The sequence below is a fragment of the Heteronotia binoei genome, chromosome 4 (genome assembly GCF_032191835.1).
Source record: "Heteronotia binoei isolate CCM8104 ecotype False Entrance Well chromosome 4, APGP_CSIRO_Hbin_v1, whole genome shotgun sequence".
Classification (NCBI taxonomy): Eukaryota; Metazoa; Chordata; class Lepidosauria; order Squamata; family Gekkonidae; genus Heteronotia; species Heteronotia binoei.
Window position 1 is genome coordinate 28,896,592 of NC_083226.1, and position 27,200 is coordinate 28,923,791.

The 27,200-nt window shown below is 44.4% G+C and overlaps 1 protein-coding gene across 4 annotated transcripts; it reads left to right on the forward strand.

The window, feature by feature from the left end:
- Positions 1-27,200, forward strand: CLTA (clathrin light chain A). 4 transcript variants are annotated; one of them, XM_060237034.1, is made up of 7 exons: positions 77-623; positions 14,549-14,586; positions 17,117-17,234; positions 18,296-18,407; positions 23,881-23,934; positions 25,592-25,627; positions 26,744-27,200. In XM_060237034.1, the coding sequence occupies exons 1-7, from the start codon at positions 425-427 to the stop codon at positions 26,913-26,915; spliced, it is 729 nt and encodes a 242-aa protein (XP_060093017.1). In that variant the 5' UTR covers positions 77-424; the 3' UTR covers positions 26,916-27,200. The 4 variants fall into 4 exon arrangements, with proteins under 4 accessions (XP_060093020.1, XP_060093017.1, XP_060093018.1 ...); XM_060237035.1 differs by lacking the exon at positions 25,592-25,627 and having other exon boundaries at positions 176-623; XM_060237036.1 differs by lacking the exon at positions 23,881-23,934 and having other exon boundaries at positions 176-623.

Sequence of the window (27,200 nt, forward strand, 5' to 3'; positions counted from 1 at the left end):
GCCCTCAAAGGCACTCCATGCCGGGGGTGGGGGGGGGAGAGGCGTGCTTATTGGCCAAGGCGCTTCTTCGGCGCGCGCAGAGAGAAGGGGAAAGGGAGGTGGGGGAAGAAGAGAAGTCACGTTGGTTCGGCAGCGTGTATTATAAAACCCTCCTCCCCTGGGTGACGATTGGCTCGCGGACGTCGTCCTGTCCCCTTTTGGTTAGTGGAGTCTTGCCGTCGCTCAGAGAACTTTCCGGGGACGTGAGGAGAAAAGGGCGGAGGGAGAGGTTTGACGGGCCGCGAGAGTTCCGCGCGGAGGCCGGAAGTAGTAGCTGCCTCCGCCTCGGGATCCGTTGAACGGCTGATTCTGCCTCGAGTGCTGCCTTGCCTCGGCCGCCCGCGCCCGTTGCTTCGGTTGGCTCCGCCCCCTTTCCTTTCCGCCCATGGCCGAGTTCGATGTGTTCGGTGCGCCCCAGCCGGCGGGCAATGGGACGCTGGGCTGCGGCGAGGAGGACCCGGCCGCCGCCTTCCTGGCCCAGCAGGAGAACGAGATCGCGGGCATCGAGAACGACGAAGGCTACAACATCCTGGAGAATGGCGAGGTGCCGGCGGGGATGCAGGGCCCCGAGGGGCTGTCCGCGGGTGAGGATCAGCAGGTTCACACGTGCATGCCTTTTCACGTGATTGGGGGGGGGGGTAGCAGCCAACGCACGTGAGGCGGCGTAGCGACTCCAGGGCGAGGGCTTTGGAAGTCCGTATGAACCTCCAGGAGTGGACCCTTTCCATTTACTGGTTCACATGTTCTAGGGTAGCGCGAGAGGCAGGGCCAGCTCAAGATTGTCTAGCACTCCAGGCAAGGCTAATTTCTGGTCTCCCCCCACTGATAATGTCACCAAGTCACACGGGGGCACCTAATTTGGTGCCCCTAGAAGGCTGGCGCCCTAGGCAATCGCCTAGTTTGCCTAGTGGCGGAGCCGACCCCAGCGAGAGGCAGACCGGTAAGTCCGTGACACGAAAGTCGCTTCTGCCACAAATTTGCTAGGTTGGCCTTCAGCAAGTCCCCTCCAGCCTTGGGTCCTTTCGGCTTCGTTTACTTGGCTTTTCGTTATATATTTGCAACAATTCTGATAGGTGGCACAACTCAGAGGGCAGAAGGGGCTGTGCTGCTTCTGACTGCAGGGGTGGGTTCCCTTTTCGTGTTTCCCCATCTAAAACAGTATCTTTGGGAGAGAGGTTCTGCGCTTCGTTATGTTCTGTGCTAGTTTTCTACTTGTAGGGAATTATTAAGAGGGGGGCTTTAGGACATACAATTCCTTGCCAGAAGTGCAGAGTGGTACAGTCCAGTCTATTTTTTCTTCATTTTAAAGTAAAAAAAATGATAATTTATTGGTTTATTCTGTTACCTGGTCTGTTGGTTTATTCTGTTACCTTGGAAGGCCAGGTCTGAATGCAAGAGAATTAAACCTACAGGATTGTGAGGTGGTAGAATGGGCTATATTGCTTCATCCTGTAATGGTGGTGGAAAGGGCCATGAAGTCGCAGCTGACTTGGTGACCCTGTAGGGTTTTCAAGGCAAGAGACGTTCACAGTTGGTTTGCCATGACCTGCAGTTAGGCTCAGCATTCTCATTTTTAGTGCTCCCTTGTGTAAAAATTCTGATTGCATTAAACTAGCTTGTACCAAATCAGGGTCAGTATTGTCTACTGTACCGGTGCTGCTCTTGGGAGTCGAGGTAGGGGTCTTTCCTACCACCTGCAGCTTCATTCTGGTAACTGGGATGCCAGGAAATGATTGAATCTAGGGCCTTCTGCAAATCAAACAGATGCTCTGCTGTTGTGCCCCAGCTCCTCCCCATATTACAGTGCCATAAAAGTTGGGGCAGAGCTTCTGCTTTACATGCAGAGAAGGTCCAGGTTCAATCTCCAGCATTTCCACAGCAGAGAAACTGGTAGTAGGTGATAGCCCTCTGCCTGGGATCTGGAGAGACACTGCCTATTAAAGATGATACTGACCTTTCTAGACAATGGACCAACTTGGTTATATGGAAGTTCTGTGTGCCCATGTGAGGGTTCTTGCCTAGCTCTTTGTGTGCTGTGTATTTGAAAAAAGCAGACCTTCATTCTGTGGTCTGAAGTGGCACAGTTCATTATACCATCTTAGTTTGATATGTGTAGAGTGTCTTCCCTGATCTGCAGTCATCCATCCAGCCTCCCTTCCTTTCCTGTAGTTCAGTAGCTGATAATTTGTTTCCTTGTTAAGGATCCCCTGAAACCTGCTGCCTGAAGTAGGCAGCCTAATCCTGCCTAATGGGAAGGCTTGCCCTGAAATAAACCATTGGGAGAATGACGAATAGTGGGGATTATATGGACAGATGTGATACGGAGAGTGGGGGAAGGAAGGAGGACTGCATTGTAAGTGCATGACACCCTGTCTTTACCTTGTATTCGCTTTTCTTTATCTTCATGATCCCTGTCTTTCACTCCCCCATTTCACTAATTTACCTGATTGTCTGTATCCATTTAAGAGAAAGGATTCCTCCAATAGGAATCAACTTCTTGCAGCCTAACCTTGTACTAACCTATGAGGAGGGATGAGGCTGAGTGAAGAGGCTTGCCTAAGGTCTTCTAGTGAGTTAAAAGTTGAGAGGTGAGATTAGAGAGGTGATTTGAGTCTAGACTTTTGCAGCACCACATAGTGTTGCTGTTGAATTGCATGTCACATACACCTTGCCTAACAATAATCCCATTTAATCTTTGAAAAAAGACACAACACTCGGTGTCTGTAGGTGTTCAGGCTGGTTAAGCTCTTCAGTTTCATCTTACCTTGTTCTGAGATGTTTTTAGAAAGAAACAGTGTGAGCCTAGGCAGAATTATATCATTCTAAGATCATTGAAATAAGTGAATTTAGAGCAGTGTAACTATTCAGGATTGTACTGTATGTCCTGTGTGACCAGAACAAGTCAACAGGAAACCACAAGACATAGGCCTGGTAAAACATCCAAACTGAGACAATGAGTGCGAGTTGAGCAAATCAAGACTGAATTGTGCCTCAAAGGGAAGTGACTCCATGTCTGCTGTACTGTGGTGCAGCATGGCTAGAACTGCCTGTGTGGCTTTGCAGTTGAACCATGGCTTTGTATCAGAGCGACTGAACGAGCTCTTTTGCTTAAAACACCTCCTATGATCTCATTGTTGACAGTTCATTTGTGAGAATGATCCACAGTTGTTTGGGACTCCAAGCCCCTTTGATAGCTGGTAGAAAAGTAGGCCAGCTTGCTCCTAATGGGGGAGAGGCTTTTTCTATAAGGACCTGGAATGCCTCTATATATACTGATGGTTGTCATTTGGAAATTTAGGGGGAAGGACTGTGGCTCAATGGCAGAGCACCCACTATGTATGTAGGTTTCTTGGGTTCAGTCCCCAGCAACTCCAGTTAAAAGGATCAAGTAGTAGATCATATGAAACAGTAGCTTGCCAGCCTGATTCCTTGGAGAGCTGCTGCCAGGCTGAGTAGGCAATAATGACCTTGGCAGACCAATGGTCTGATGCGTTCCTGTGAATGCAAAACCGATTGGGATTCACTGGGTCAGTCATTTGAACTGGGTTAGTGATGTGGTTCTTAACATTCCGGGCCGGCTACAGGCTCTTCAGTAAACATATGCCTATCTTTCTGTCATAAAAATGTACATGGTGGCTAACATTAGAAGAAAAAGGGGAATGAAAATGTTGATTCTATTTATACTGTTTTGGAGATTGCACAGTTCTGTCATGTGTTCACACGACAGCATCAGCCTGTGCTGATGAACTTTTGAGGTCCACTTACACACAGTGGGTGTCTTCTGGGATGATTTTGTATTAAATGATGAGTGCTGGGTGTTGGGAGAAGTGAAAAATCTGTTCTGCAGAAGACTGCCTTGCTAGAACAGGAAACATGAGACACTGGTGCTTCCTGTTTGCTTACACTGTGGCATCTAAGGTACACTTATGCTGATATCAAATATGATGTAAATGGAGCAGCCTTGTCTGGAATGCTTGGAATATGGCTAAACTCTTTTCCTTGGACAAAGGACTTTGGAATGTGCAAGCATGTATGGTTTGGCTACATGTCTTTTTTCAGGTTTAAAGTGACTTAAAGTGATTTAAAGTTTAAATTATCATTAGAAATGAAGTATTTCCAAAGCTGCAATCCTGAGCGTGCTTACTATTGAGCGAATCCTGTTGAAGATGGGCTTGCGTTCAGGTATAAATAATAGTTGTCACCCATACAGATTCATATAAACTGTCCAGATTAGCAGTCCTATAATTTGGTGTTTCAAATGTGGCTCCAGTGTTCCTTGGTTGTTAAATATAGTATGTGTAGAGAAACACATAATCCCACTCCCTTATTTTTTGTTTCTATCTGTAGCGGTTGAAAAATCTGTTAAAGCAGAAATGGGTTTTTGGGGTCTTTTTGTTAACTGAATAAACTAGTCTTTCATTCTGGCATATTTAAATGCTCCCCACTGTGCCCTTCATTTCTCAGCTTCAAAAAAAGCCTGTTTCTTCAGGAAAAGAAGCTTTCAGAAGTATACATCTGAGAAACTATGTATTTTATTCAATTTGTATCCCACCCTACACTGCAAGCAGGTTTAGGGTGGCTCACAACATATGGTAAAACAATAATCCATAATTTATAAAACAACCAGTTAATCTAAATAGATTTGTTAAAATATATGATGGCAGTTTAACCATTCTAACTGCAGTGGCTGTTGCAACAATGTCAGGGAGGGCACATTTCTCACAAAAGAAGACAGAGTCAGCTGGTTCTGGTGCCAAGTTGGTATAGGCATTGCCCCAAGGCAGATTGATAGATTGGTTGCACTGAGGAGGGAAGGCCAGTGTCCTTTGGACATCCACCGCCTCAGTCAAAAGCATGGCAGAAGATCTCCATCTTTCAGGCCCTGATCTCAACTGGGAGCATGTTCCACCAGGCAGGGGCCAGGGCTGAAAAGGCCCTGGCTGAAATAAGACAGACATCCTTTGGGGCCGGGGACTGCTAAGTGGTGCTGCTCAAAAGAGCACAAGGCTCTACAGGGCACATACCGGGAGAGATGGTCCCATAAGTATGCTGGTCCCCGGCCACAGGGAGAAACAGTGAGGCCCATTCCTGAAAGGAAATACTGTATTGGCAACACAGCTCTTTGGGTCAAAGTTGTCTCGGACTAGTTAGATCTGTATTCAGGTGTCTCCCAGGTCCTGCCTTTATTGGATGGATCCTGTGTTTATAAGATTAATACGAAATGCTAAAATTAATTTGTGTAAACTAGAATAGTAAAAAGCTCAGCTGGACGATTTGTTTTGTTGTTGATGCGTACATATCCCTCCTTCAAACAGGAGCGGTGATGTAAACACAAAATGAGAAAACAAGATGACATTCCCAGTTACAAGAAGACCTATGTTTAGGTGAGAGTTATGGAAGACTGGACAGATCTCCTTAGCAGAAGGTATTCTGCAGTTGGGGTGCTACTTATTTGGGCACAGTTCTTTTTGCCAGGAGACCTTAAAAATTGGGAAGGGTACATGATGGAGTACTGTGTTCAGCAAGAGCGCACATAGGAGTTTGTATGTATGTAACGGTCCAATTCAGCTCTGGTGTACTATAGCCTTACATGTTGTGCTTTCTTTTCATAAACATACTTTTTCACATCTGTCACTACTTGAGTGGTTTCCAGATTGCAGGTTCCTCAGTGAGATGGAGTAAATCTTATCTTATATTGCCGTTACAGCTTATATTTGCCGTTATCTTATATTGCCGTTACAGCTCTTGTCCTGAAACTGAGAGATGTAAAGGAATTATTGTGTTTTATATAATGTTTTCTCTGGATGTGAGACAACCAGGTGACTCCAGAGGCCTTGGCATTGCTTAACAAGAACCACGTGTGTTCTAACCCCTGGACCTTCCACAGCAATGCAGCCTTGACCTGACAGGAAAATATGGAAAGAGTTCCTTGAAGTTAGCAAACTTGAAAGCTTCTTCTCATTAAAATTGTGATTGCAGTCTGTGGGCTTGGCTTGCAAGGAGTGTGGCATTCAAATCCAACTGTTGCCTTTGCATGTCTGTGTCCAGGGATCTCCAGATTGATTCTCCATTGTGAATATTTCTCCTTTGTCAAATGGGAAATCCACTTCTCTTCCCAGGCTGGAGATTCTTCCTGCACTTCAAAGGTGCCCTGATTGCTTTTTGAAATATATCAACTGGATGTTACACTAGGCTTTGCCCCTCCACTTAGCAACCGTATAGTTTGTCTGGCTACCATGTCCTGCCAAAATGTGCACCCTCCTGCTTGTGCTGATCATTTGCAGCTTAAGTGAGGGGAGAGCTAATTTCCTGTAGCTCTTCCTGATCACCTGGAGCCAGATCTTAATCACCATTGGGGCTACTTAACAAGTCTTCTACCCATCTTTATTGCAGTGTCATGTCACTTTGAGTATAATGTCTGTTTGCTTGCTATGACTTTGCAAAAATTGCTTGCCTGCTAAAAGTTTCTTTGCAGTCTGCTTTGACGTTGTTATACAAAGGGTTTATATTCTTCCATATATTAAAAAGGGGGGGTTACAGTTTTTCCACACCTCAGGTTTAACAGATGAATTTAAAAGATGGTAACAAGTGTTGAAACTGTGATTCATCTAATTTACGTAGAGCTGTCCAACCCCTTGACTACATCCAGCTAGTTATTTTTGCTGGCTGCTTTTTTTTGCACCATTTTTAATTGTAAGCCCTTAAGCAGGGAGAGCAGCTGGGGATTTCTGGATTTGCTTTTTATAACTCTAACCTTCTGAACTATCTTATTCAATTTGGGGGATAGTCTTGAAATGTGTAGCTTGTTTGCCAGATTATCTTTACTCCATTGTGTTTGGGTGGTAGCTGTGGTTCTTAGCTGCCTCCTTAGGACTAAATAACACTGTGAGTGAAATTACATAGTAAAAACAACTGGCTGGTTGGGAGTGGGAGTCTCTGCAGAGATGCCCGGGAGTATACTGCAAGAATGCCGATGACTCAGTCTCAGCAGTTTAGCTAAGTTACTCGGGGATGTGAAAAACAGTGTGGTGGTACTTTGCTGAAAAGATTGTGGGGAAAAATAAGTATATGTCTTGACAGTATCTTAAAACCAGGTGATGCTGGAGGCTGAAAACCAGCTAAATTGACGCATATTTATCATTTACATTCAGTTTGTTGGCTTGCACTTAAAATGGTGAGATACAGATTCCAGTATTTTCTCTGTAACCACTGTCTGTTTCCTTTAATGGTCAGACACATGGAGAACACATGCCCACCCTGATCTAAAATAATGTATGAGTTTCTCTCTGGAGCCCTGTGTTGTCTACACCAGGGGTGGCCAATGGTAGCTCTCTGGATATTTTTTTGCCTACAACTCCCATCAGCTCCAGCCAGCATGGCCAAAGGCTGGGGCTGATGGGAGTTGTAGGCAAAAACCATCTGGAGACCTACCGTTGGCCACCCCTGGTCTACACATTTCTCTTCCAAGGGAGGGCGGAGAAGAAAATTAAGAACATAAAAGGAGCCATGTTGGATCAGGCCAGTTGCCCATACAGTCCAACACTCTGCATCACACAGTGGCCAAAAACCAGGTTCATCAGAAGATCCATCAGTAGACCTCCTTATGTGATTTTGTCCTCCGTGTGGAGCACCTGTGTCACATGACTTCACATGTAGGTAAGCGGTACAACTGTATTTGTTTTGTAAATCTTGCTTTCTAGCACCAATCTTACCTTCCTTCTTTACAGAACGTCAAGTCGCCGAGACTATTGTCTAGAGCATGACAAATGTCAGGTATTTAAAAAAAACAACACACTGTAATGTGGTTCAAGTTTTTGGATTTATTTGGCCAGCCTGAGCTTGGTTGTACTGCAGTCATGAGCGAGTCTGTTTGCCCATAATGAGATTCCTGCCCCCTTATCTGTCAAGTATGTTCTGGACCACCTCTAGAGGATATTTTTGCTTATATCTTGCCCTCTCCTCTACCAGGGAGCATGAAGCAGCTTTTAGCATATCTGTCATGTCAGATAGACTGGGCTAAGATAGTATCTCATCTGAGACCAACCAGCAAGTCAGGATATGAATGCTAGTCTCTGTACTGTGATGGTCTTGGCTTTCTAAACCATAGCTAGTTGATTACTTTTTAACAACACCTGTGTGGAAATGGGACGGGTAAGGTTATGATAATGTGCATGATGGGATTCTACATTTGTGTGAGCAGAAAGCTTGTGGATCTGCATCTTTGTGTCTCTCCCAATGTCTATGAGCGTCCCTTGACCACCTGGTTTTTGCCACCTGGTTCGTGGGTGCTGCAGTTTCCTGTCTTCATTGCCACTGTTTAGTTTGGGTGGCACCTTGCCTCCAAGAGTTCCTTGTCACCTTTCCTGGCCATCTGAATGTTCAGGGAAGCATGTATTATGTGTTTGAGCAATGTGACCGTTCCTCCGGGAGGCACGCAGCCTGTTTCTGTTCTGGCAGCGGGCCTCGCACTGTCTGACTGCCCCCAGGGCGTTTTCCAGTATGTCAGCTTTCTTCTGCAATGTGAGGCTGCTGCCCCAAGCTGCCGGTGTGGATCCAGCCTAAAAGTTATTGCTGCCACAAGTGGTAGGGAAGGAGGCATTCACTAAATATTGTCTCAGTGTTTCCCAAATAACTGTGTATTGAACTGGAGGCTAGCAGAAAGTTGGCTGGCTTCTCAGTAGTCCTTTAGCATCCTGCTGTTAGGATGAGCAGCTGCAATATGCCTGATTTTGGTAGTTAAGCAACAACATACTTGGTTAGATCCTGGATAGGGTATCATTTCAGGAACAGCAGACAAGGTGAACACACCTTCCATAGTAGATGGGAATAGCTCCCTGGAGTAAGCCCAGGGGGAGAGAGAAGAGAGTGTATTTGGGCTGTTGTACCAGGAAGTGATTTGGACTGGGGCTTGTGCTGTGACTGTTGTAGAGGTTGTGCAGTGTAGTACACAGGGGCTGGAATATTCCAGGTGCCAGGTCACCATAATACCCAGAAATTTTATCTTGCCAACTCTGATGCTTTTATTGTAGTGTCTCTTGGTGACAGTACTGATCTTGTTTCTCCCTCTGCATCAGAATATAATCTGTTGTATGCCACTCAAATAAATGTGCACAGTTTTCCCATTACTGCTCATCTATATCTAAACTTCAACATTCAATGGTAGTAGATAAATTTATTTTGAACTAGTTGCTTTCTGTACTGCCTCCAGTATTCAATTAGAATGTGGCTTTTTTAAAGCAGCAATTAAATTATGATAAATTGAAGGGGGGATTAGGTGAGGGTTGGAAGTTAGCTTTTTGTTATGCTTGTGACTAGCAACACTTTTGTCATAGCAGTATTAAAATATAACCACTTATGTCATAGCAGCACTAAAATGACAAATAACTGGAAAAAAGGCAGTTGGGTTTGATAGCAATAATTATAAAATATGGCTATAAAATACAAAATATGAAAATATGAAGTCTAGTTGCCAGTCCTAAGGACACTTTTCCTGAGAGGTAAGCCCCATGGAATACTATGGTATTTCTGCGTAGATCTGCTTAGGATTGCTGCCTCTGGCTGCTAAAGTTTTGTGCCGGGGGCCAAAATATATGTTTAAAGAGTGCGATCTGAGTTTCCTGTACTCAATGTGTGTTTCCTGTAGCCACACAGCGGTTGTGGGTCATGGTTTTGTTTTTTTAAAAAATGAAGCTACTTGGAACAGCAGCCACAGCAGTTTTCGCACACAAAAACGATACGGGTGTGTGGGATGGAGGTATATTGCAGCCTCATGTGCATGGATGGGTGAAATAACTTCCCCAGCATGGTACTATGTGTTTATTCATTCTTCCTCCAAGGGTTTCAGGGTGAGGGATGAGCTGACCTTTTATCCTTCCAGCAATCCTGTGAAGCAAGTTAGGTTGATACAGTATGGCTGACCCAGAGTCGCTCAGCAGGTCGGGATCTGAACTTGGTCTGCCAGATCCTAGTCTGGTGCCCCAGCCGCTGGACAGTTTGAGTCCTGAAGCCCATGGGATGAAAGAGCAAGAGTAGCCCTCCTGTGAACCCGCATCTTGCACAAGTATGGGTTTTTCAGTCTAACTTCCTTATGGGAATATAGTCCCCAGACAGCACTTCACCCCATCTCTTAAAAAGTGCCTGTTTTCAACTATCTTGGACTGTATAGCTTGCTTGTGGAGGTGTAAAGCTAGCTAAGCCAAGATGCACAGGAGGCTACATGATTTGCATGCCTCCCCAAATACCCATAGGGCATTGGATAAACATATGGAGCAGAGGTCCATCAGTGGCTATTCGCCACAGCATATTGTTGGAACTCTCTGGCTGGGGCAGTGATGCTCTATATTCTTGGTGCTTGGGGGGCACAGTGGGAGGGCTTCTAGTGTCCTGGCCCCACTGATGGACCTCCTGATGGCATTTTTTTTTTGGCCACTGTGTGACACAGAGTGTTGGACTGGATGGGCCATTGGCCTGATCCAGCATGGCTTCTCTTATGTTCTTAAGCTTTAAGTGTACTGGGTGGTAAAGCCTTTCATCTTTTAAAAGCAGCTCACTAAAGGATTTTCTGCCCTGTGTTTTCAGACCAGGTTAGAATAGCTCAGTGGGGGAGAAGGTGTAATCTCTGAGCACACCTTCCCTTGATTCTGTCTTTGTCCTTTGAATGCTGTATTTTATCTTGTTTGACAGGAACTGCTTCCAAAATCCAAATTCTGCCAGTTCTGTTACCTCACTGCTTATGTAACTACTTTCTAAGTTTAGCTTCAGTGATACAGCTGCGCAGCTTTTCTGTTGTCCTAGAGGCCTGCTGGGGAGGAATATCCTCCTCCCCTCAATTTGAGGCCATGTAATGTTGACTATAACAAAGTTTCCCCAATCACTTAGGGCTGAGAAAGGCTGGGTGTATGTGTGGAGGATTACAGTTAATAATGTTTTAAGTAAACATGCTGCCTTGTCATAGTTTTCTTTTTATGAATGCTTGACTAATTTGTGCATGTGGAACAACCCAAAAGGTTATATCAGATCAGATGTGGGAGCTGGAAGGAGCTTTTCTTGCTTGCCTTGGCCCTCAGGCCATTGAATTGTTGCCATTGCAATTTCAGACTCAGCGTTCCTGAGGGCCCAAGCAAAATGACCACATGTGGGCTTCATGTTGCCTGTTGTGACTTTAACACAGTTTATAAAAACTTAAGAGATTTGTGATTTCTCCCTGCAGGCTATTTTCAGAAAAGCAAATAGTGATAAGGTGATTTTTCTCCCCTGCCCACTTTTCAGCTTTTTCCCACCCACGAACTTGCATACATTTTGCCTTCTGAGACCTGGCCTTTGGCTGTCATGGCCACTACTAGCGAGGGGCACGAACTAGGAAAATGAAGTTTTGTCCTGGTTCGTGAGGTCCCATGAACTGGGAGGAACCTGCTCTGGTTCATGAACCAGTTCAATTTGTGAGGATCCTTTTGCAAGTCATTTCAGGGATCCCTGTTTCTCCCCACCCCAGCTTCCAAGTGTGTGTGGGGGAGGAAGTGAGAGAAATTGCTTCCAACTGGGAAGGTATTTAAATGCCTTCTCAGTTCACTTATGAATTTTACCATGGCATGGCTTCCAAAAACCATTTAAAGCAGGGGTGTCGAACTCATTTGTTATGAGGGCCAGATTTGACATAAATGAGACCTTGTCGGGCTGGGCCATGTGTATCATAAAATGTAATGCCAGGAAGCGGACATATACACTTACAAAGGGCACAGACACATTAAAGATTTTTTAAAACTTAAAATAAAACATGCTTAAAATATTAGCACACTTTTGCAATATTTTGTTTTACAGTCTCTGATAAATGCCCCCATCTCTTGCTATGAATTATTGTATCAAAAACTGCAGACAATGTCTGTGCTGTACCAGTCTTGAATATGTGCTGTTCAGGTGTGCACATCTGTAAGTTGCAAACCTACTTTTGATTCATTGACAGATCTCATGGTCAGTGCTTTGAGCCTAAGACCCAGAGGAACATGAAGCAGCTGGACACTGTGAGCTTTTGTACAGAAGTTGCTTCATGCACTAGTCAAGAACATATGAAGGCACCATGGTACAGACTGAGGGCTATGTGCTTGTCTACAAAACTATAATTTCCCCCAGAAAAATTACTACAACTTAAAAAAAACAACAACTTCCCCCCCAAAAAACAACTACAAGAACAGAGAGACAGCCATGTACAGTAATTGGTGTCAGCCTACTATCTGGGAAGTCTAAATTCAAGACCCCCAATCAAAGGAAAATGTGAAAGAAAAATTAAGGAAAATTTGCTGGGTAAACTTGGGGTGGAACACTCTCAGCCTAATTTTGATATTTCTCTTCTAAATAGTTCACATGCTTTCCTATTGAGAAAGGCTAGAGGGCATGAGTACAGTGAAAAAGAGGAGGGAGAACCCAGTTACACCCATAACAAGTCCAACAAAACTCACTCTCTGTCTCTCTGTAGCAAGGCAAAAAGCTCATACCTTTGCTAAAACGTTGCTAGTCTTAAAAACACTCTTTGTAGCACTCCTGGTGGTGAGGACTGGCAAAGGAAGCTCTGGCTCTTTGTTTTCTTCCCTGGGGCATGAGGAGGGAGAGGAGCCTCAGCCATTCATTAGAAGGAAGAGAGGCTTGTCTCAGTAGCTTTGCAGGGTGATTAACTGAGCCTGGCAAAGCTATAGAGCCAGGCTCCCTCATTGGTTGAGGCTGCTCCTCCTCCCTTTGGGAAAAGAGAGGGGGGGAGGGAAAGGCTGCTTTGCTGCTCTGGCCTGTCTGGGGAGAAACACAAAATGATGACTGAAAAAAGCAGGCAAGGGAAAATGAAGCAGATGGCAGCCAGTTGCTGGAGGGCCTGATTTGAGCCCTCTGCGGGCCTGATCTGGCCCGTGGGCCATATATTTGACACCCTGATTTAAAGGGCTCTCTTTAAATGTTTTTTTTTTTTAATGGGTGGCAGGGCTTGGAGAAGGCATTTTAAGAGACCAGTGCCTTCTCCAAGCCCTGGTGCCAGGGTGTTCACCAACATAACTCCCCCTCACCCCCACCCCTCCTGAGGTTTGTGTGGTGCATGAGGGTGTATGGCATGAACTGAGGTTCGGGAGCCAAAAACTAGACCTGGTTCGTAATTCGGTTCATACCCATCCCTAGCCACTGCAGGCAGTTGCTTGGTATGCAGTGCTTCCTAGGGCTTATAGCAGCTGCTAAATGACTACTGTTTTGGCCAGGCTTCCAAGTATTGTTTTCTGCTAGGCGCTTGATGGCTTCTGTTTTTGCCACCTGGTAAAAACAAGTGGCTTATTGAAGTCTTGTTTATTGGCCTTGCAAGGCTCGTGGACTATATTGGGTTTGGTAGATTATCAAGTGCCGGCATTTTTCAGGAAAACATTGCATTGTGATAGACATTTTGCAAAAGATGAACATTGGTAGCAACTGTAAGAAGTTTTAACTTCCAGTTCTTTGCCTGCTTCTAGTTTCTTCTTTCTATTGGCACATGAAGCAAATTTGGGAAGACAAACCTTATATTGGACAGATGCTTCCCTTAAGACTAGAAACTGAATGCACTATCATAGCCGGGTATTGCTTTCTTTCCAGTTCTGTCTATATACGATAAGCAACTGTTATTTTGATGACTGTCACTGAATTATTTAGACACTTAAGCTCTGCTGTTGAAATATATGATGTCGGGAATAACATTACTAGCTGTTTAGTAATACAATTCCTAGTGTCATATGCATTTGTTGGCCTGGAGCCATATTAAGATATATAGAGAAGAGCATGTTTTGAGCCTAGCGAATGGTGCTGTGTTGCTTTATAAATATTCAAGTGGGGAATCCACAAAATCCTGTCTTTTTTGCCCCATTTCCTTGTTGGCTGCCCACCTGCCTGCAGTGCCATTTCTAACGGCTACCTGTCTCATGAGGCAGTGCCCCCCCTCCGCCTGTCTGACTGGCACACGTGGTGGTGGCGCTCTCCCTCCTTTGCCCTCTCTAACCCAGTTTAGGCAGCTGCAGAAATTTTGCTCCCTTTATCTGTACAAGGATAGACAGCATTCCTTCCTTGGTTGGAGGGGATTTAAGCCCCTTTCTTTTTTCTTGGTGTTCAGTTTTCTGCAAACTGGTGTGGTCCACCAGTTCAGCAGAAGGACACCCCCCCCCCCCCAAAAAAAAAAATTGCACCTGACCCCATTCTCTGGGTTTTTCTATCCACACAGGTGCCAGGTTCAGAATTAGACATATGATTATGTGCATTTGAAGGGCTTGACAACCATTGCTGTGGTAATCCCTTGCAGTAACCCTGTTAAAGTAGGTCAGTATTATCTCCAGGTTGCAAGTAGTTAGCTTTCTTAAAGTTGCCTGAGCTCATGTCTAAGAACTTAAAATGAAGGGTTTTTCCATGTTACTGGCCTCCATGCTGTTCCAGTGCTTAAAAGGCCGCATTGAGGATTTAAGCTCAACTCAACAAAACCTGTCTTCCTTTCTAAACTAGGATAATTCTTCTCTTACAGATGCAGTTGATGGAGTGACAAATGGTGACTTCTACCAGGTAAAAGAAAGCAAAAATGATTTAAAGGATTTTTTAAAAATGTAATTAGATCAGCTAGCTTGGTCCTGTGTCATTATCTCTATTTTTAGTTGTGTTTTAATTCTGGTTTGCATGCTAAATTTGTCTTTGTTTTTGTTGTAACCTGTCTTGGATCCTCTGGAGGCAAGGTGGGCCAGATATTTGTTCAATAAATAGATCAAGAGCTATTCAGGAACGGGGCATGTATCCCAACGTTAGGGCCAGCTGATACGGTAAAGTTGTTTGATAGCTAATTTAAGAGGGTCAGGTGTAAAAAGCCTCTCTAACACCTTCTCTTCCCAGTGTGAAAAATGGAGGCTGTGGGTGGCATACGTGGCTCTTCCCCATTATATCTTTGCAACAACTCTGTGCAGTATATTGGGTTGAGAGCAGGGGTTGCCAGCAGACTTGGAGAAAAATGTCCTGTGCCTTTAGTAGAGGCTTAATGGGTAGCAGTGGGCAGTAGAAACCTTTCATAGACCTCGGGTAAAGAATGTTGCTTTTAGAAATGTAGTTTTCTAAAAAATTGAAGCCATGTAAAAACTTATTTTCTGGGAGAGAGAATGGATTTTTTTTGGGGGGGGGGAGATTAAAATATAGGCAGTATTTTCCTCTCCAGCCTAAACTCTTTTAATAAACTAATATAAATTTATCAGTACACTGTAACACAGAATTGTATTATTTGGAATATTTATGGAATTTTAAAGTATAAATGTGCCTTTTCAGATAGAAAATGACAATATATACCCAGTATTTTAGAAGTAGTTGCTAACTGCTGCGTTGTGCTATTATAGCGCATGTATTTTAATGTTCACCATCTGAGAAGTGGGGAAAATATAGCTTTCAGGTAGTAAACAACATAAATTGAATTATTTGGATATGAACACTTTCATACAGTTGTAATAGGTAGAATATGATGCAGGTTTGCATATTAAGTTACACTTCCTAACGTTGAAAACTCAGTAGTATTTAATGTGCCTTTTCAGATAGAAAATGAAGTTATATACCCAGTATTTTAGAAGTAGTTGCAAACTGCTGCGTTGTGCTATCGTAGCACATGTTATTTTAATGTTCACCATCTGAGAAGTGGGGAAAATATAGCTTTCAAGTAATAAACAACATAAATTATTTGGATATAAACGCTCTCATACAGTTGTAATAGGTAGAATATCCTGCAGGTTTGTATATTAAGTTACACTTCCTAACATTGAAAACGCAGTAGTATTTAATGTGCTATCATTAAAGATATCACATATTAATTGTTGCCAAAATAATCCTCTTTAAACAAAAATTCTTGAATATGTTGTATATGTCTGTGGTGTACGCGGGAATTGGTATTGGCTAGTGCTGTAGGTTCTTACATATTTCCTTAGTGTATTTTGAGTAAAACCTTGTCTTTCAAAAAGGGAATGAAAACGTTTTTCAGAGTTCCCTCAGTTTCCCTGGATTTGCCATTAGAAAAGTTGGAAATTCCTTGTGGTCGAAGGAGGTTTTATCTCGTCCTTTTCAGGTCTTCTAATCTGTAATCCCATCAAGCCTTTATTAAAGGGACAGGACACTTTCTTCAGGCAGTTGCCATCCTTAGGCTGAGGTTAGAGCTTCTAGGTTTTAAGGAAATCGGCTGATAACTATGGTTATCTGTATAACATGATGGTGTTGTGTTTTCATGGAGCATTAGAATAGTGATTTCCAGGCTGTGTTTTCATGGAGCATTAGAATAGTAACTTCCAAGTTCTGTTCTTGAAGTCTTCCTGGGAATTCCTTGGTGAGAAGGTTGCTTTGGCCTAGTAATGGTGGACAAGCTTTTGTGCAAAACTACTGTCCATTACTGGCTCAATGGTTTCTGGATTTCTTTTTCCTTTGGGCGCAAGACAAATATATCAATGAACAGATGGGTGCTGTGAACATGCTAACAGCTTAGTTTGCCTTGGGGAAGCTATTTCCCTGCCAAATATCTCTACCCCTGCTCAGTACTGCCATATGTTTCTTTCTTGATTTTAATTTTCAAAGTGCTGTTTCTGGGCTTCACATGTCTTTTTGAAGTGAAAGAACACCACTCTTCCACCATGAGGGCTGCTGCTCTTGTTCCCCTCCTCCCCAGAATAACATTCACGACTTGCAGTGGCAACGGTTCAGTGCAAGCATCCTTACTCCCCACCCCACCCTCAGTCTAGCAGTGTTGCTTCTGAAACTCATGATGCTGAAATGTGGCTTGGAATTCCTGGCTTTTTCACTGCCCAGACTGGCACTGGGCTGATTGTTTTAAGAGCCACCAATCAGCAACCCTGTTCTTTCTTTCATCCTACGTTTTTGTGTGTGTTTCCTCTTGTCTGTTTGTAGCTGACTGTATTATTTGTTGTCACGTATTCAGTTCTGTCCTACCCATTAAATCCTTAACTTTTATATTCTCTGCTTATTGTTAAACCGGTTTCACCTACAATAGTGCCACCTGAAGCAGAGCTGAGCTTTGCCCATTGATGAGTCTAATAGGCTTGCTGTCTCTGTGACTCAGGAGAGCAATGGTCCAACAGACTGCTATGCTGCCATTTCACAAGCCGATCGTCTGCAGACAGAACCAGAGAGCATCCGCAAATGGAGAGAAGAACAACTGGAACGCCTAGAAGTTCTCGGTAAGGATGAGCGGAGGGCCTGGATCAGCAACTACCTTTAATCGGGGGCCATGTGTACAACTTAGCAAGATGGGACTGGTCAGCACAAATGGCTCTGCCATTTGATTTGTTCATGGTGAGCCAAGATGCAGAGGAGGCTGCCTTTAGCTTTCCCTGATTCATACGGTGTCGTTCTGTTGCTTCAGGCTGGAGCTGGTGCAGTATTAACTTGCTTCCTGTTTCTTTTAAAATGCCTGTTATTGCTCTCTGTATTTATTTTGGAAACCATCTTGTATAAAGACTGGGAACCTTCTCCCCCCCCCCCACCCCATGGCCCCCCTCCCATTGTGACTAGCAACATGAGATTTGGCAGAGGCCTCATCCTTTGCTCTGTCTCCACTAACACACAGGAGTAAGCAGTTGAGGCCTATGTGAAAATCAGACAGAACCTCTGTTCCTAGAACGAAGGACATTCCAGACCCTTCAGTCTATCACTTGCATAGGTGGCTGTGTGTTTATTAGTCTTTGGAACTTGGGGTTATGCTGGTGTTTGGGGGCTAATCCTTTGTTTTTGGCCTCGGTCCTGTAGATGAATTTAAGCGATTTTTCTGCTATTGAAGACATATGTTCAGGCATCACAGGCCTGGGAACATAGCTTTTGGAGCTGGTGGTGGCTCCATCCCAGCAGTGTCCTTCAGTGATGACACCAGCATGCCACATGAAATTACAGTGATGTAGGGAGATGGGACTTGGTTTAGAGGACTCTATGGATTGGGCTGTGTATACACAGCTTTAAGCAAAATGGAGGGGGTGGGGAAGAGAATTGTCATTCCCCTCCCCCTCCACTGGTTCATCTTGCATGCTTAAACCAATCCATGGGATGAAGCTATTGAATGCTTCCATTTTGCTGCTCCAGTTGTTTCTAACCTCATTGCCACTCCAGTGGGTAGCAAACTAGACTCTGAAGGTGCTTCATCTTCAAGTAGGTCTCTGTCTTTCAACACCTAGATTACTTGCAGCTAAGAATGTTCTCTTTCAGCCAAATGTTTTGCCTTAAACAGCACTCTCACCTGTCTCTTCAGATGCGAACTCTCGAAAGCAAGAAGCGGAATGGAAAGAGAAGGCAATAAAAGAGTTGGAAGAATGGTATGCGAGACAGGATGAACAGCTACAGAAAACAAAAGCTAACAATAGGTAAGGCGAGTTTGTAGCAGTTTGTGCTTTCTTGGAATTTACTGAAGAATTTTCTGGTTGAAAATTAGCTAGTGGATTGTTGACTTTCTTTCCAGCACTCAGCCTGGTGCAGATGTCACACCAACTCTTTGCAAGATGGCTTAAATGGGAGCCTGCCCTAGAAACACATCCTTCCTTTTCCCATTGAACATATGAACATAAGACGCTGCCTTATACTGAATCAGACCCTTGGTCCATCAAAGTCAGTATTGGCAGCGGCTCTCCAGGGTCTCAAGCTGAGGTTTTTTACACCTACTTGCCTGGACCCTTTTTAGTTGGAGATGCCAGGGACTGAACCTGGGACCTTCTGCTTCCCAAGCAGATGCTCTACCACTGAGCCACCGTCCCTCTGTTTGCCTTGCAAGGAAAACCATGGCTAAAATCAACTTCTGCATTGATGGTAGCTCCTGGTTAAAGTTAACCAGTGGTCCACTTTACTCTGGATTTCTGCTTCTGGTCTGTTTTGCAATGGTGCAGTGCTAAAACACTTAAAGAGTTGACACCAGAGGGAGGCAGATTTGCTGTGGAGAAGGAAGGTAAGATGAAGAGAGTGTTCTGGAGGCTACATCCTGATTTATAGGGAAGCAGCATTATATCTAAACCAGTGCATGGTAGTAAAAGAAGTGGGCTTCAGGTTGATGCTGGAATAAAAACTGTGCTGCAGAACAAAGACACACAAAAGTCTTGCAGTACATTGAAGTGTAATATAGCTATTCCCTAGAAGGAATTATTGTCAAAATCTGTAGTTGTGATTCCAAGAAATAAGACCTGAGCTAAGGCAATCTAGTGCATCTTCTGTTACTCCATGTAGTACAACTCCATGCATGAGAGGAGACTGCAGAATAGCAGTCTTAATTACTCTTAACAATTAAAGTAAATAGTAAGGAGTCCGGTAGCACCTTTTAAGACTAACAAGTTTAGTTGTAATATATGCTTTTGAGAAACACAGTTCTCTATCTGATGAAGAGAGCCGTGTTTTTCAAAAGCTTATGCTACATTAGAATTTGTTAATCTTAGGTGCTGCTGGACTCCTTGCTATTTTGCAGCAACAGGCTAACACGGCCACCTCCTCTGGATCTGTAACAATTGAGATACCTTTACACATTAGACTCCTACCTTGACATTTACTGCTCCACTGTTTTCCTCCCCTGTAATTAAACCATCGTGACCTATAACCTTAGCTCATGATTGCTATTTAGTCTTTGTTCATGTCAAAGTATCTTCATTAAGTTGTGTGTGAATTTGATGTTCACCTATGTAGAGGCATCTGCTTATATAAATGACCTGCTAACTTCCATTTCTATGTATTTGAGGAAGTGTGTGTGCACATGAAAGCTCATACCTTGAATAAAACTTTTGTTGGTCATAAAGGTGCCACTGGACTAAAAATCTGTTCAAGTGCATCTTCTGTTTCTCCTAAATTGATAATTAATGCATTAAAAGGGGAAGGCAGAGCATCTGGTTGTCATGCAGAGGATCCCAGGTTCAATCTCCAGTTAAAGGGATCATGTAGGAGGTGATGTTGAAAGGCCTTTACTTGAGACATTGGAGAGCTATGGCTGGTTAGAATGGAGAGTACTGATCTTGATGACCCAACGGTTTGATTCAGTAGAAGGCACATCCATTTTTTCAGTATGAAATCTTAGTAACTGGAGCTACTTCACATAATAGAACTCCTATTGGGAAGGAATACCAGGGAATTACATCTCCCTGGTTGTGAGTAGATGTTAACAAGATGAGCATCTGATCTTCAGCTTTTTTACTAAAATTAAGACCTGTTACTCTGGTTCTGCAGCAGCTGGAATGGTCTGAAGGGGAAAGGGCAGCTACCATGGTTGAGGTGGCAGGCGTTTGTATCCCAGCTAATGGGTTGCATTGGGTTACTAAGAACTGTAGGCCCAGGCAGGCTTTGAGCTGGTTTTTTTGAAGCAGCTAGTTTCCATGCTGTACAGTTAACCACATTTGAAACTGACTCTTAAAAAGGGTTTGGTGTTATCGCATGGCAAAGTCTACAGTTAAAGAGAAGGGGAACAGGGAATCCAAATCCCCCTTGACAGCAAAGTCCCTAGGTATGCCTTGGGTGCTGATCACTACTGAACCTGGGAGAACAGTTCAGTAGCACCTGTTAAAGACCAACAAAATGTTCCTGAGTATAACATTTCATGAGCCCAGTCTTGCTTCGGCAGGGAGTAGGAGTTGGTCTTCCCCTTAAATGGCATACTTGAAGCAATTTGTGTGGTGTTACAAGCTAGTTAAAGATTTCAGCTGTTTTGAGCTTCCTTGCACTGCAAGTAATGTTTGAATATTGATATGATTGGCAGACCTTTGTGGAACAGTGAGACTCCCATAAAAATAACAGCCACTCATAGCAGAGGTCTAGTACAGAACTGAGGACATTTTAAGGTCTCCATGCATACAGTCACCATGTATTACTCTGTTTTTCTTGCTCCATTTACTTTACCTGGAAGGGGGTGTTCTTGGAAATTGAACTTTGTTGCCTGCCTCATGTGGTCTCTCGCAATAGCCCTATTTTATTACAACATGTATATCCCATCAGACTATGAATATCTAAAAATCATAAGGAAGCCCTGTGGAGAAATGCCTTGCCTCAGCTGGCTTGTTAAAAGGTTCTGTCTCTGAGCTCAGAGACAAGTAGGAAGGGTGGAGGGAAAGGTAGCCCCTGGCATTACAACAGTATCTGGGCTACCTCTTAAGAGATACTAATAACAGCTATTTGAAGAGACAATGGGCGTTCTTTTCCTCTAGGCAGGAAGCAGAGTGGAGAGGGTATTGGGCTAGACCAGCCCCAGAGGCTATCTCCAGGAATGAGCAGGCGCTTTCCCAGAATGCATGGGGTTTTCCCCCAGAATGCCTAGCAGAAAAGAGGCTTTCTGGAGAGAACAGGAAAAGAAGCCGAAACCTGGGTGGACCAGGTAACAAGGGGTGGAGAGTGATGTAAAGTGGGTGGAGTGAGAGGATTAATAAAAGTGCTTGCTCTGAAGAGCAGGGGCCTTCTCTCTGGAAGCTGGGACTGGAAGACATCAGACTGCTACTCTCCAGCCAGTAGCCAACAGCCATATTTGACCATGTGGCTGGGCCTGGATGGATTCAGGAAGCCTGAAGCATGAAGTATCCTTAGAACCTTTTTGTAACTTACTAAGCTTAGATGTGCCTGCTCTGCTTTAACATCTGGTAGGGCGAGTGTTTAAACCAGGGACAGAAGGATGTGTTTCAAATCAACTTTTATTTGATCTTCTGGTTGCCGATTGTGTGCTGTGCTAAGATTATGCTTGTAACTTTTCATTTCTTTTAAAATCTTTATATATGGAAGGCTGGCAGTAAAACTCCGTACCACATAGTTCCCAACCGCCTTAGACCATGCTACTGTGAGAAGGGAGTCCCAGAAAGGGGGAAGGCATGCAGTTGGCAAGGGTGCCAATCCTCCAGGCGTCTCCCAAAGAAAGTTGGTCTCTGTATTAACCAGGTGCTGGGAAGCAGAGGACCTCGAGGCCAGGCCTCAACACTGAAAAGGGGGATTCGGAGTCCTGTTCCTCTCGGTCAGGAACCCCTAAATTGAGCAGGTGGTGGCAGCGTGCCCTAGTAGCAGGAGGAAGAATAGCTCCCTCCAGGAGTTGGCAACTCAAGAGGGAGTTGACGGAACTGGGTCTGTAGGTTGAATTGGGCCGGTTCCATCACAAGCCCATTCAAAAAAAGTGGCTGAGAATTCTGTTTTCCTTTGTATGCTTATTTTCAGGTAAGCTCCACAGAGTAAGTGTGCGTAGGGTTGCGGCCTTGCAGGTCTGTAGGGTACTAATTACCATCTCTCTCTTACCATCCCCCTCCCCAAATTCCAGAGCTGAATGATCTTTGATCACAAGAGGCAGTATGGGAGGTAGAAATGCCATCTTTCCCTATGGAAATCTGGAGGATCTCCCCGCGAAAACAATTGTTTCCTCCTGTTGGAATCCTCCTCGCCTTCAAAAGAGCTCATCATGTTTCCTTTCATAATTGCATCAACCCTGTGTGATTGGTTAAACTTACTTTTCCTTTAATTCAGTGAGCTTCATAACCAAATTAGAATTTGGACTCTGGTGCTCCAAGTCCTTATGCGCCATTCACTGCAACATACTAGTTGTTCTCTAGTATGTGAGATGGAACTCAAGTAGTGACTGAGAAGCTTCTAAGCATGTTCTTCCCTGCTTTCACCTTAACCAGGGACATGCAATTTTAACTATTTTAAACTGGTTTCTGAAGTGAACCCATGCAGTAGTGTTGAGGAAACGTCTGTCTTCTATTGAAGTGAAGTATTTTGTCCTTCAGTTACTGACTGCTGCTGTACACTCTGGACAGGAATCAGAGCTGCTTTTTACTTAGTTCCATGTAGTATTACAGTTATGAACCTTGTGATAAATTGCCAGAAGAGAGGACATGGCTAGGGCACTGCGTTGGTTCCTCTTTAATTAGTACCCTACAGACCTGCAAGTTCACACGTGGGTGCAAGGATACAGATAACTGCTTATATAACCCTGTTTAGAGTATTAGTACACCAGCCTTATGAGCCTCTGCTTCCTCCTTCAGATGGTCTGTTTACCTGCTCTCAGAGCCGTTTCTCCCTTGCCTCTCAGCACAAACCATGGCCACCATGGGAAATCATTGCAAACCAGGTGTCCTCGTAACCATGGTTTTACAGTACTTCTTCAGGCATGGTTGCAGTCTCCGGCTCACAGTGGTTTGTGTTGCCAACCGGAGCCATTAATTGTACCTAGAGGGGCTGAGAATGTAGGTTTTGTGGGCCAACAAGCCTGGAGAAATTGCCCTGTCCCTTTCATAGAGGTTCATTGTATAGAAACAAGTCAGCTGAAGTGTTTAGGGACTGGAGGTAAATAGCATTCCATTAAGCTTCTATTAACATAACATGTTTTCTCCAGGAATTTGGCCACTGTATTTTTTATATGGCAAGCAACCCAACATAGCCCAGGCTTGTCAGAGCTTGGGAGCTAAGCAAGGTTGGCCATGATCAGTATTTGGATGGGGAATCACTGAGGAAGACTGAGGCTGCTGTACAGAGGAAAGCAATGGCAAACCACCTCTTGCCTGGAACACACTCTGGATAGGGTCACCATCAGTCAGTCGCAGCTCAGTGCCACATTCTTCTCACTTCCAGTTTGCAGACACTTGTTCTCAAGGAACCAACATCATATCTGCTGTGGGCCACAGTATGTTCCCTAACTATGTAACTGGGTGACTTTAACCTCCGCCTTAAAGATGGTATTCTTGTTCGGGAATGTGTCTTAATATCATTCTGATACAATCTAACTTGTTGCCTGCTTGACATGTGAAACCTAACACTACCTCTGCTGTGTTTCCTGCTGCTCATTCTTCTTTTTTTTCCCTTCTGCCTGCTTGCCGCCTCTATGGACCACTTGCTACCTAGGGTGGCAGATGAAGCTTTCTACAAACAACCCTCCGCTGACGTGATTGGTTATGTGTATGTTGCCTAACTACTGCTCACTTGTCTGGTCCATTATCTGTCAAATTCTATCAATGTTTCAATCTGTAAGGCTTGCTAGGGGCAGGCTCCCAAGAGAAGCATGTTGTGCAGGGGAAGGGGGGTTTGGAGGGGGAGATTTCTGTGCTTTAGAGTGAATTTCAAGGAAGCGTTTTCTAACGTTCATCCATGGTAAAAAGTGTGCTGGTGGTAGTGAAGGGATTTTTGGGCTAGCTGGAAGCTTTGCAGCCTGCATGAATAAGTTTGTGACTCATGCTGTGTCTGAAAGGATGTCTAAAGGGCCTGACTTGGATGGCCCAGGCTAACCTGATCTTGTGAGACCGTGGAAGCCAAGCAGGGATTGGTCCCAGTTAGTATTTGGATGAGAGATGGCCAAGGAAGTCCAGAGGCAGGCGATGAAATGGCAACTACCTCTATTAGAGTATGCCTTGGAAATTATATGGCGTTGCCAGAAGTCAGCTGTGCTTGACAGCACATTCAACCACCAAGGAAATGCTTAAAGTTGGACCATGTGAGATTTCCTTTTTTTCACGTTAGGATTCTCTTTTGGCTTTTGAATTTGATCATAGATGCTGATGGCTCATAGTAAGTGTCATGTGTATCAAAACACAGTTCTGGTCCCCATACTGGACTGTTGTCTAGTGATTAGTGTATAGCTCCTCAAGAATGTTGAAGTTGAATATCCTTGTGGCAGTCAAAATACAGTCGCAGAAACAGCTTGCTTACAAGTTGTTGTAAACAGGAAAAGAGGAAAGGTCCCCTGTGCAAGCACCAGTCGTTTCCGGCAGAGGTCTGTCCAAAAAGGCAGCTCCTCCCCTAAGTCTCATTGAAAAGGAAATGCTGACGTGGAGGAACTGAGAATGGGAGAGAAGTGTGGTTGGGGGTTTCTGAAATGCCTTAAGCAGCTGGATGTCTACCAACCAAGCAATTAAATCAGGCCAGGGTTCTTAATTTTGATTCCCACTGATTGGGTTGTACCTTGTGGTAGTCAAAAATCTGGCCTCAAGAGTTGTGTCCAAGGAGCATGGAAAGTTTGCGGTTCTATCTGAAGGTTCTATATTCGTTTCCCCATGCCAATTTTGAGTTGTGGCCAGGAGAGGAGAGGGAGGAAATTGTGTCTCAAACAAATACTCGTTCAGCTGCAGGAAGAAATGCCTCTTCAATGTTGTATTGTTTTATGGCCCATCTCTGTGCCTTTGGGAATGACATGTGGCAGCAATGGGAGAGGCCAGTGGTTTTTGCATGCCTGTTTCTGTACTTGTAGAACTGGGCAGGGGCACTGGTATTAAAGCTCTCCCCTCTGCAAGCAGGATCCTTTTAGGCTGCTGCCAACCAAGACTTGTGAAATGCTGGATTTACAGGTGGTGTTTGCCCTTGCCTTTTTTTTTTTTTAGTCTTTGAAGCAGATGTTGAGAGACTCCCAAGCGAATATTTTCTGTGAGGGGTGGTGGGAGTTGTGATCTGCAGTTCAGCAGCTGCAAATTGAAATGGGCCGCATGTGTCCCGAATGTAGACAGTGCTACAAAGTGCATGTCCGGCCAGCTTTACTTACCATCTGCATTATGCTCATTTTCATCTTCTATATCTGACTTAAACTCTCCTTTTTTTTGTTTCTTTTCTTCTCTCCACCTTTAAGCACAAACATAAACCATCCTTGCTACAGCCTAGAACAGTTAAGTAAACTCTTCACTGCCCCTTAAGTGTCTCGTCACATGAAACAGCAGTGTCGTAGTGATCCTCCTCATCAGTGGTGTTTGTAAAAATACGACCATCCTTTGTGATCCGTGCTTAAACCTCATGGGATCATCCTCATTGCTTTTTCTGTACTGCTTGTTGGAGTAGATGAAGGCTTCCATCCCTTCTGGTCCCCTGATTTTATTAGGGGTGCTTACGGCTTCTGTGGTTTGTGTGGGTATCGGGGCTTCGCTCCTTGCTTTGAGTGGCCTCTCCAAAGTTACTCCCATGCTTATGCAGTGTTGCTGGAAGGATAACGTGGAGGCTTTATGGAGATGCCCATGGGGTGCCTTGTTCCCAGATGAAATGAACAGGCCCAGGTTATCCTTCAAGCTTGAGCTGCTATTGATTTCCCTGCTCCAGCCTAGACAGTGCAAGTCCATAGCACATACCAGCATGAGGGCTATGACTTTCAAAGCTCTTCCACTGATTCACTCTGCTTCTCCGCTGCCTTGGAACTCATTGCCATGGTCTCACTTGAGGGCTTGCGAGCCTCAGGAAAGAGCTTCCCAAAGTAACGCCAGGCACTAGTGCATGCTTCCCAGTCTGGATGGTTAGCTTCTGCTTGGTCTAGATTCATATCTTGTGTTCTGTGCAGATACCTGAGGGTGGGGTGATAATGATCTAACATTCCTGAATGACATGTACCATGTTCTCATATTGAGTGATACCCTTGGAGGCCCCTATGGTAATTCCAATCCCAATACCTTTCTGCATAACCCTCAGATGTCTGCACAGGGCATTAGTGCAGCTGTTTTCTGGCTCTCTAAAGTAATTTTGACATCTTGTTTATAGACTGCAGGCCAATTGAGGTCCTTAGCTTGAACCAAACACCTGTATTCCACCATTTTACATAGCTCAAGTGAGCCCAGCTGCTACCGTTTCTCCCCCCATCAGTAAGCTCTGGGTTAGAAGGTCTGAGAAGACTAGTAAACACTTTTAGATCCCGCCCCCTACCAGAACTTTTTAAATAAAAGGAAGCAAAGGAGCACTCAGGGTTGGGCAGGAGGAATGTATGTTACTGAAACTGAACATGATGTTGCATTGTTTTTAGGGCAGCTGAAGAAGCCTTTGTGAATGATGTTGATGAATCCTCTCCAGGCACCGAGTGGGAACGTGTGGCTCGGCTCTGTGACTTTAACCCCAAGTCGAGCAAGCAGGCGAAGGACGTATCCCGCATGCGCTCCGTGCTGATTTCGCTCAAGCAGGCTCCGTTGGTTCGCTGAAGGAGAGGAAAGCACACGCGACACTACAAATGCAATACCTTTACCTTTACTCAGAGAAGCTGTGTTTGCAGTAATTGGATTAATTATGTTTCAATGTTCTTTTGGACCAAACCTCATGATGTATTTAGAGTTTGATCATTGTTTGTGATTGCATGTTCTTCTCTCCGTATGTGCCCTTCCAGTGTTCCAACTGGGAGGAAACTTCCAGGATTGTAATCTCAATGCACTCATGCGCTGAGATTTCATTTTCAGCTGTAATGATATTAAAAGCCTGTTTAAACAGCT

Coding starts and splice junctions, on each gene's coding strand:
- CLTA (XM_060237034.1), top strand. CDS start 425: ATGGCCGAGTTCGATGTGTTCGGTGCGCCCCAGCCGGCGGGCAATGGG. Junction 624..14,548: donor CCCCGAGGGGCTGTCCGCGG/GTGAGGATCAGC, acceptor CTTCTCTTACAG/ATGCAGTTGATGGAGTGACA. Junction 18,408..23,880: donor AAAACAAAAGCTAACAATAG/GTAAGGCGAGTT, acceptor CTTGCTACCTAG/GGTGGCAGATGAAGCTTTCT.